The sequence below is a fragment of the Helianthus annuus genome, chromosome 14 (assembly GCF_002127325.2).
Source record: "Helianthus annuus cultivar XRQ/B chromosome 14, HanXRQr2.0-SUNRISE, whole genome shotgun sequence".
Lineage (NCBI taxonomy): Eukaryota > Viridiplantae > Streptophyta > Magnoliopsida > Asterales > Asteraceae > Helianthus > Helianthus annuus.
In genome coordinates, this window is record NC_035446.2 from 169,157,103 (window position 1) to 169,167,295 (window position 10,193).

General features: G+C 39.5%; 1 protein-coding gene and 1 non-coding gene across 2 annotated transcripts; one reads left to right on the forward strand and one right to left on the reverse strand.

The window, feature by feature from the left end:
* Positions 1–280: 280 nt before the first annotated feature.
* On the reverse strand, positions 281–4,255 carry LOC110907846 (protein NETWORKED 4B). The gene is made up of 4 exons (XM_035983540.1): positions 3,852–4,255; positions 2,304–2,412; positions 788–1,743; positions 281–565 (listed from the first exon to the last, which is right to left on the reverse strand). Exons 2-4 carry the CDS (start codon positions 2,392–2,394, stop codon positions 461–463), a joined length of 1,152 nt encoding a protein of 383 aa, XP_035839433.1. The 5' UTR covers positions 2,395–2,412; positions 3,852–4,255; the 3' UTR covers positions 281–460.
* Positions 4,256–9,282: 5,027 nt separating this feature from the next.
* Positions 9,283–9,356, forward strand: TRNAI-AAU. The gene has a single exon. It is a non-coding gene; the product is annotated as a tRNA-Ile (tRNA).
* Positions 9,357–10,193: the final 837 nt, after the last annotated feature.

Consider the following 10,193-nt stretch of genomic DNA (forward strand, 5'->3'; position numbering starts at 1 on the left):
AGGTTTAGATATAGAGCTCGCAACAAGCCGAGCTCAAGCTCTCGTAAGTTAAGCGAGCCGAGCTCGAGCTTCGACAAACCCCACACCCCTAATAAATATCCACCAAAGTGTGGATCAATGTGGCTGTTAAGCATACAACATTGACATACATGAGCTCAATCATTTGATTCCGGGGTTGGGTATCCAGTAAACCCCATTTTTGAAACCTCAAACACAAAGACCCCATTTCATAAAAAAATGGACTTCAAATGATCTTTGACTATTATAAAGTCAAACACCCTTAAAGAAACACATTCAAATTTATGAGAATAATGGATGCATAACATTCATCTAATGTCCGGACTTTACAAGCAAAAGAAAGAACCAAATATCCCAAACCAGATGATTTGAAGGTTATTAGTTATACATAAAGGACCCGAGGGACTACTAACCGTGTTGACCCATTGTGTACTTGGTCAACTTAAAAAGTCAAAACAACATGCTTTTTGTTGCCAATGAACGCTTGGCGAAGTTGTTTGTATCCGGACATGTAATGTTCCAGTGAGAAAGATAGCTGCCTAATAACCAGTGGCGAAGCTTGAAATTTTCGACCGGGGGGGGGGGGGGTGTGGTTCGAAAATGTACATACCCAAAAATTTCTATAAAACAGGGGTGGGGGGGGGGGGTCGAAAACGTAGATACACAAAAGTTTCTATACGGAAACTACATACTCTCCACTACTGAGCGAAAAGTTCGGGGGGTCGGCCGCCCCCTCCCGCCCCCACTATGCTGCGCCAATGCTAATAACTTCCCTTTTCTCCTCGGCTGTATCGAATATAACTTCCCGTTGCCTTACCACTTCTCTTTCCAGTTCCATCACTTTCAGTTTTAGTTCATCTATAACTTCTTGTGCATTATCAAAAGACGAAAGTACCCCCACATGCTCAACTTGTATCGAATTCAAACAGGTCTCCAGTTCTCTGACTAAATTGTCCTGAGAACGCTTCTCAGCTCGAAGCGTATCAACCTTAGCAGTAACTTCATCTTTCTTTAACTTCAAAGAGTCCAAGTGTTTATTCAAATCGTTAACTGACCGACATTTCTCACTTACTTCCATTTTCAGCCTTCCGATATCCGACATTGACTGATCAAGATTTCTGCTCAGTTCTGTGATTTGATCGTTACGAACTGATATATCAGCTACGTATATGGATACCTCCTCTTGCAATCTTCGATTGCATTCCTTCAAGTTAGTATTTTCGTCGACTAAAGTTTGAACCTCAGGTGCCTTGGTTTCTTTGACCTTCAATGCATCATCGTTGACCGGAGAAATACGAAGCTTGTTAATAGACATGAAAGATTCCGAATCAGAATCTGATGATAACGAAAAGGAAGACTCTGAGCCTTCTCTTCTAGAAGCATACGAACCACCGCCACCAGAGCTCAAAAGTGCATCTAAACCGATAGGTGTCCTACATTTACGTGTGTTGCTCGTTTTATCAGGCGTAAACATTTGAGTAACTTGCGGAGAGCTTGAATCATAAGAATCGAGATACTGTTTTTCGATCTTGGATTCGCAGTCCTTGCTGAATTCTCCAATTAAGTGAGCATGTTGATCGACCAACACTGCGTGCATACGCGATAACTCAGCTACATGCGTCGTTAACTTCGACTTCTTGCCATCACAAAATTCAGATGTTGTTTCAGATAGATTGCCATCTTGTTCTATCAGCTTAAGGATCTCTTTAACACACTGCTGGAACCCTAATTTCCGAGCATTACAAGCTCAATTAGTATAAACCAAGGTTTAAAAGAACAGAAACGAGTTTCGAGGCGTTTTCCCTTTGCCTCACAAGGCGTAAGCCTTGAGGCGAAACGAGGCGTAAGGCCGAGGCCCGAGGCGGTATTAATAAATAAATATAAAAATTATATATATTATAGAAATAATAATACTAACTAATTTCATCATCAGATTCATCAAAATCATCAAAAACACACTTAAAAAAGATATGAAATGCTTGAAATTGACACAAAAAGTCAAAAATATCAAAACAACTATCAAAATCCCCTGAGGCGCAGCCCCTCTAAGGCGCATATACATTAAAAACACCATGAGGCGCGCCTCAGACTCGTTTTTTGGCCGTTTCGCCTCGAGGCGGACACCTCAAACGTTTTTTAAAACCATGGTATAAACAAAGTATAACGCGCAAGTTAACCAATTTGTTTAATTCACAGAACCATTTTGAAATGGCTACTTGCACATGTTCTGCCTGTGATATGCAAACTACACAAAAACATATGTAAATATGTAATAAGGGCCTCACCTTCAACGTTTTCGGCGAGGCAGGTAGAAAATTTGGAACCAATCTGACTACCTTCAACTAGTGAGAATGATTTTGTTTCGACACCCTCCATTTAAAGAGACCAACTTCCCTGTGTATCAAACGATAAGATTAGGCCGATCTTTCAACACTAATAAAGCAGTTAGAGTTATGTCATATGTCATATGCGTGTCATTTATGTATACCAATTTGTAAGAAAAAAAGAAACTGCAAGAAGCTAGAAACAGCATGTGCAAAACATTTGGAACTTATGCCTGTCAATATATAAAATTTACATTTGCGAAACAAATTTTTTAAATGTCACTTGAGTCATGGTTCTTGATAGACCACACGGAGTGGGCATGGATTTGCGGCGTGGTGGCCTCTCCACGCCGGGCACACCATCCCATGAATGGCATGGAGTTGGAGGGGGGGGGGGGGGGTTTCCACCGGCGTGGAAGGCTTTGGGGTGGCGATGTGGCATCTCGTGGTTGGGTGTGGATAATAGCCGTTGCCCCCAATGATTATTTTTTAGAAAACTTACTTTTCAAATAATTTTACTCCTCTTATTTAATCTAAACCCATGTTTTACCTTCAAAATCTCTCAACTTTCATTTCATTTCTCACAAAACTCTTCAAAATGGCAATGAATCCATGGAACGAAGAAGAGGACATTGCGTTGTGTGCATCTTGGATCGCAACAGTTACCGACAACGCGCCTCCCTTACCCACGCATCCGTTTTGGGAAGGAGTTTTCCAACAATTTTGTATGCATAGGGGTGAGGCCACTTTGTTCACGTTTCAAGATTATTCGTATGGCTAGTTCGAGATTTGAGATGGTTGACAACGCTGTGAACAACGACAATGGTGAGCTCAACGAAGACGACGTCATCCAAGTCGCCCTTGTCGAGTACAGGTTAACGTATGGCCGTGACTTCAAACACGCCGCGGCGTGGTTAAGTATGTTTAAGTTAACGTTTAATTTTCGTTATGTAATGTTTCTTTTAGTTTCATTTTTTTAAGTTATGTAATGTTTTTATTTTTTTAGTTACGTAATGTTTTTTTAAGTTATTTATGTTTTTTTTTATTTTTTAAATTATGTAATGTTTTTTTATTAATGTTATTAATTGTTTAATTTGTATTAATGGTTTTTTAAAGTTAATAGATTTTATATAATTTATAAATATAAAATAATAATAATAATAATAAAGTGTGTGCTACGTGGAAGAACGCTACCCCTTCACGTCCCGTCCCACTTCTCCCTTTTTTGCACCAAGTCACTTTTCTAACGCGTGCTGAGGTGGCGTCCACATGTCGCATAACCCCCCCCACCCCCCCACCCCCACTGTGTATAATCTTACAATGCAAATTAACTCATGCTTATTCATAACAATCATAAAACACACACACATCCAGATTCAGTTAAATCGGTACCAATCATAAAACACTACCATCATTTCAAATCTCAAATTGATAACAAAAACACCTAATCGGAATCATAAACTGGAAATAGACTAACAAATCCAATAAAACAAGAGTGATTTGACTAACCTTTTTCAGGAAAACTGAGATGATTCGAAAGAATTGGTTATCTGCTCCAATAATCACTGATTGAGAATATCCGAACCCGAAAAAATATACGGAATTTAAGGACCGGATATTACCCGCCTATTGCCTTTTAAATAGGTAGTGACTAAAATAACCTTGGGTTTTTTAAAACTTTTGACTTGGTTAGGGTGTCCGGGGCGCCTTCGGGGAGGGTGTTCGGTGATGGCATTCCCCGATCGGGAACACCGCCGCCATCAAAGCGGGATCCCGATTCGGGGTTGAACTTGGGCGTGGGTTCACCGATGGAGGAGAGGCTGATTGTGTGGGGCCATGCCAGTTTCAACCAATCCCAGATTTTCTTTGTTTTTTTTTTTTTTTTTTTTGAATAAAAAAATAAGGGGAGTTAAGAGGGGAGTGGCGCCATCAAATGGGGGTGTTAGGGGAGTTTAAGAGGGGAGTTGACGTGGCACACGGGGATTGGTTTGGCGTAAGAGAGTGCACTCACCTATTAGGTGTGCACCCCCTTCACCCTTAGTGAACGTTGGAGGGTTTTTAAGGAAGTCAACAATAATTGAAAGTGATTGGGCCGCTCGATGTGTGATTTTCAAAAGTTTGAGAATTATTAAAAAGCGGGGATCATATCATTTTTTAAAGAGTTAACTGCCATTTTCGTCCCTGTGGTTTGGTCACTTTGGCCATTTCAGTCCATTTTTTAAAAATGCGCCATTTTCCTCCCCGACGTTCTGGAAAGGTGCCATTTCAGTCCAAAAATCATAACCCAGTTAAGTCAGTTAGTAAACAAGGACTGATTGTGTAAATTTATAACACATAAGGACTGATTGTGTAAATTTGTAACACCACCACCACTAGCCCTGCCACCACCACCACCACTCCGCTGCCACCACCACCACCACCGCCACCACAGCCACCACCACCACCACCGCCACCACCGCCACCACCGCCACCACCGCCACCACAGCCGGGAATGATGTCCGATGATGACAACAATGGTGTCCGATGATGACAACAATGGTGACCGATGATGGTATGATGGTAATTATGATGAATGACGGGAATGATGTCCGATGATGACAACAATGGTGACCGGAGTTGCAGGTTAGCCGGAGATGAGAAGGGTGGTCGGAGTTCAAGCTTTCGCCGGTTAAACGGAGAATTTAAATTAGCAATAATTCCGTTGGTTACAGGCCCAATTACACTCAACCCTCACAACACACACAAACTTACGTATGTGTGTATGATAGTGAATTGGAAGATACTATGCAGAAGGAAACTGGGCAACTATTTTGATAAAACAAAAAAAGGTACAAAAGAAACATACTAGCACTATCTTATATATATAACAAAACAAATAAATCATGTGCTGAAAATAAACTCCACGTAAAAGCTCCAAGCCACATGACTCTCCAATAAACTCGGTCAAAGATCTATTCTACTGGTCCTACAGTTTCGCAAGCAAAACAGCTCCAATTTGTTCACTTTCCCACGTTTGCATGAACTCGTAACAGCTGACCAGTTAATCCATGGTCTGCGACCCGCTGACCGAACAAAATCCCGTGACTCGCGACCCGTGTAACCCGAGAACGAACCCGATTAATCCAACATCTCTCTCATCTCCCTGTTTCGATAACAATTCGCCGGAGACAACCGGAGAGGAAGCTCGCAACATTAGAGACGTAGCTAGAACTCGAATTCTCATCGAAGTCGTCACGTCGGAACTCACGTTATCCTTTTGTTCGGTATACTTTCTTTATTTTCTTGTTCCCTCGAAGACGACCGGAGTTCGTCGGAGTTCAAGCTTTCGCCGGTTAAACGGAGGTCGTCGGAGGTTCACGACGGGAACCACGTCAAACATCGTCTCGGTATACATCAGAGGATTGGAGGAATCCAACGCCGTTGCTTAACTGGTGGCGGTGGTGGCTGTGGTGGCGGTGGTGGTGGTGGTGGCTGTGGTGGCGGTGGTGGCGGTGGTGGTGGTGGTGGCAGCGGAGTGGTGGTGGTGGCAGGGCTAGTGGTGGTGGTGTTACAAATTTACACAATCAGTCCTTATGTGTTACAAATTTACACAATCAGTCCTTGTTTACTAACTGACTTAACTGGGTTATGATTTTTGGACTGAAATGGCACCTTTTCAGAACGTCGGGGAGGAAAATGGCGCATTTTTGAAAAATGGACTGAAATGGCCAAAGTGACCAAACCACAGGGACGAAAATGACAGTTAACTCTTTTTTAAATATGTAAGTTACTTTTTATACTTTTGTAACGACTATAAAGAAACCGATAATAATAATATAATTTTGATTTTTTTTAAAGATATATAAATAAAGTGCAGAAAACTTGTTAAGTTACATCAAAACAGAAGGTAGACGGGCAACAAGCTGCGCCGCCAATAAAGTGTATAACCCGTTGAACACAAACCCCAACCTCCTGAACACAAACCCCAACCTCCTGAACACAAACCCCTGCCCCCTGGAGTCGAACAATTGCTGTGAATAACCCGTTGAACCCTCGTCAATAAAGTGTAGGTTTTTATCCCCTTGTAATAAAGAAATAAACAACCTTTATTGATAGTATTTAGACTGTGTTGTGGTGTTGTGAGCACCAGTCGCTAGCCAGGCGGTTGTCACGGTGGCTCGCAAACACCACAACAGTGTCAAGCTATTGGGGGTGTGAGTGAGCAGGCGTGAGTGTGGTAGTTTGGGCGAGTGGACTTGTTTTGGGGTGCTATTGGTGAAGTTACACAACAGACTCTCAAGTGAGGGAGGGCGCAAGTGGGCAATGTGATGAGTAGACGTCTAGTCAGCACCATGTGTTATAATATTAGAGGATGAATCCGGTCGCCAGCTTGAGCCGCAACGGATAGTCTTATAAAGACCGAATATTATAAAAAAAATCGTTGCATGATAAGAACCTTAAAATTATGACTTGACCATGACATTTTACCATCTTGAATCAGCCATCTAGTAAATCAAATGATAAGGTATTAAGGTGTGGGAGAAACACGCGTGTTAGCATCATCTAAATTGAGCTGTAAAAAAATTCACAATCACTATTTATCGGCCTTAAAAAATTATATAAATGCAATTGTTATTCTCTTTTAAGTTCATTTATTGATTAAATGCTTTTAAATAGCATCTAAGGTTAAAAGATTATATTATTTGGTTAAAAAGTCATCACACGCCTCATTTCCTATTAACCAAGTCCCACTTTTTCTCTTCAAAACTCAAAATTTTACCACGAAATAATCCGCATATTAATAATTTCAATTTGAAAGTTAACGCATGTGAGAAAAAAAGATTTATCTTTGCTTGGCTTGACACACTTGAAGTTGAAATTTGCTATATGAATAATACATGTTAGTTTTTAAGCACCATTATTTTTATGTTATATATAATAAGACTATCTCCAACTTGGTATTGGAGATAAAATTCGGACAAGCCACTACCCTTAAACAAGTGCACTTCCAAGTTTCCAACCATTTTTGTTGGGCTTTTTTATTTTCCTTTTTTGTACCAATTTGATTTGAAGTGCATCATTAACTGTACATTTGTACATTATCTTCTTTAACAACTTGTACATCAACTTCACTTTTAGTTTTGAGTAAAGTACATGCATGGTTCCTCTCGTTAAACAAAATTTTGAATTTGGTCCATACATTTTCAAAGATACATGGATGTCTCTGTAGTTTGAACTTTGTAACACATTTACTCCTCGGCTAACAAAAATGTGTCACAAAGTGCACATCACGGGGACCATCGATGTGCTTTTGAAAAAAAAGTTAGGGACTAAAAGCGTTACAAAGTGCAAACCACAGGGACCATTCATGTAGTTTTGGAAAGCTAGAGAACAACTCTGAAACTTTGGTCAACCCCAGGGACCATTTGTATACTTTACTCTTTAGTTTTAAACCATTTTAATGTAATAACTCGGATAAAATAATAAAAATATGTAAAGTTTTACTTTAAATCATTTAAACATAAAATAAGTTTGAAAAACAAAAGTTAAAATTCCACATTAGCAAGCTTGTTAAGGATATGTGTTGGGATAGAAGTGCGGCGCGAGGGGGAGGCCACGTAGGCAATCGGTGGATGGAGCACCACCATGGCTGGGCCGCGAGGAGGGTAGTGGCGGGAAGCATATCACAAGCATGGGGACGAGGGGAGGTGAACCGGGGGGGGGGGGGTGAACGATGGTCACATATGCATATTCAATCAAAATTGTCAGATTTTACAATACTGCTCATAGTTCAAATTTCACATGACTACGACACATCTGAATAATTGTGGAATGTTAAAGTTTCATTGCCTCATGGCACATTTTTTTCCGCATCTCACATTCTAAATCCTGTAAATTTACATTAAAAAATTGTTTACTTTTCCACATGGGTACAATGCTATTATACTATGTGCGTTAACTATTAAGTCATGATTAATTCAATGTCTCGTTTTTCTTTCATTTTTCTCTCATTTATTTAACTATTGTCCCACAAGAAGCTTGTACATGTCATAAAAGATTAGAGGACATATAAAATAGCTATGTCATATGTGAATCTATATAAAAATGGTATCATCAGCAATGAAAGATTAATATACGCCTCGTTGCGGTGCATCTAGTTAAACTGGAACGACAATATCTATATAAAAGTTAATGCCGTTAATATTTACTATTTAGTAAAAAACTGTTTAAGTATCGAATATCAAAACCAAGTTTATCTTGGACAAGGGAAGAGCAGGGATGAGAATGTCACCGTCACCATACAGAACCATATGTTTTAGCAAAACTTTGATATCGTACCACATAGTACTAGCATTGAAGTTTTGCTAAAACAAAAACCCAATACCTTACCATATATGTTCGTTCAGTACTGATATGGTACGTCGTGGTGTACTATTAAAAGTCCTGAATTGGTACCGTACCACCGTACGGCATGGTGCCGATACCGAAATTGAGCTAAATTCAAAACTGAATATTGTACCTTATATATTCAGTCCACATCAATATGATACGACACGATATTAGTATTCGGTGTAAGTTTCTCTATCCTTATCTTGGACCAAATTAGGATGAGACAAGACTGATCTTTGTACACCTTTCGTTTAAATTATATGAATCGAAATTGCAATGTAAAATGGTCTATCTAATCATTTATTTGTGGTGATTTGACCGAATATAAAAAATGAGTCATATGATCATTATTATTATTATAAACAATATACCAATGAAGTTGAAACAATTTCTCTTTTGAAATTACAATATAACTTACTAATAATATAATTAGAACATGTCAAATTTTCAACCTTTAAACAAATTATTATATATTATAATGATAAGTTTATCAAGTTCCAATTTTATTTTGGAAATCTCTTACGTGTTTGTATGCTTTTGAATATTTATAAACTCAAAGTACATCACGATTGGCCTATTAGCTCAGTTGGTTAGAGCGTCGTGCTAATAACGCGAAGGTCGCAGGTTCGAGACCTGCATGGGCCACTTTTTTTAACTTTTTTTAAGGAGATTGCTCATTCTTTGTTTTTATCCGGTCAATGGGAATATGGATATGGGTTGGAATCATCTCACTTTGATATTCATGTAACATTTTTATTTTATCTGATGTTAATTTGGTCTCATCCAACAACGGAGGGAGATTAAGATTGAACGAGAAGGGTTTATTACGTGAATAATGTTAGTATGTTTTCTAAAAAATTTAGACCTATTATCCTTGGGAGAGGCCCGATGATCAAAAGAATCCAATAATTATAAGTCAACAATCCTTTAAACAACTTTATCTATCGATGGCATCTATCCTAGACTCGAGTCACACAAGCAAGCCCGATATGAAGCATATGCGCCATCTCGTCTTCAGCAATCACTTTTACAACAGTCTTTAGAAGGATGCTTCCAAACTAATGGGATTTTTCCTATACCTTTATTTCCCGTTGAACAAAACATCAACCAAATAACATCCCATTCTATGTTTCCATCAATGATCGTTATCAGTATCGAAAAAGGAGTTGACATGACACAAGATGCCATCTCTGGCCAAGAGAGCCGGCACCGCCATGGTCACTACCACACCAGACCTGGTGATTTTTGTTGAAGAACACTAGCCCTAGTTGCCAATCCAAAGATGAATCTGAAACCCCACACCAATAGCATTGGGATATTATTGAATCAGAATACAATCAGGTGGAATCGAAGCCAGGATGTTCGATTTAGACAAACCAGAGGGCGCACCTCCATCGGGAGGGTGGGTCTGGTGGCCATAAAAACGAATTATGAGATGACAAGTCCTTAAAGTTAGTGATAGATCATGTGCCTCTGGTGATT

What these genes read in the sequence shown, in the direction of transcription:
- LOC110907846 (XM_035983540.1), bottom strand. Translation starts at nt 2,394, where the DNA reads ATGGAGGGTGTCGAAACAAAATCATTCTCACTAGTTGAAGGTAGTCAG. An exon ending in CCTCGCCGAAAACGTTGAAG is followed by an intron (nt 1,744 to 2,303) that starts GTGAGGCCCTTA and finishes CTCGGAAATTAG; the next exon opens with GGTTCCAGCAGTGTGTTAAA. An exon ending in CAGCCGAGGAGAAAAGGGAA is followed by an intron (nt 566 to 787) that starts GTTATTAGCATT and finishes GCTTCGCCACTG; the next exon opens with GTTATTAGGCAGCTATCTTT.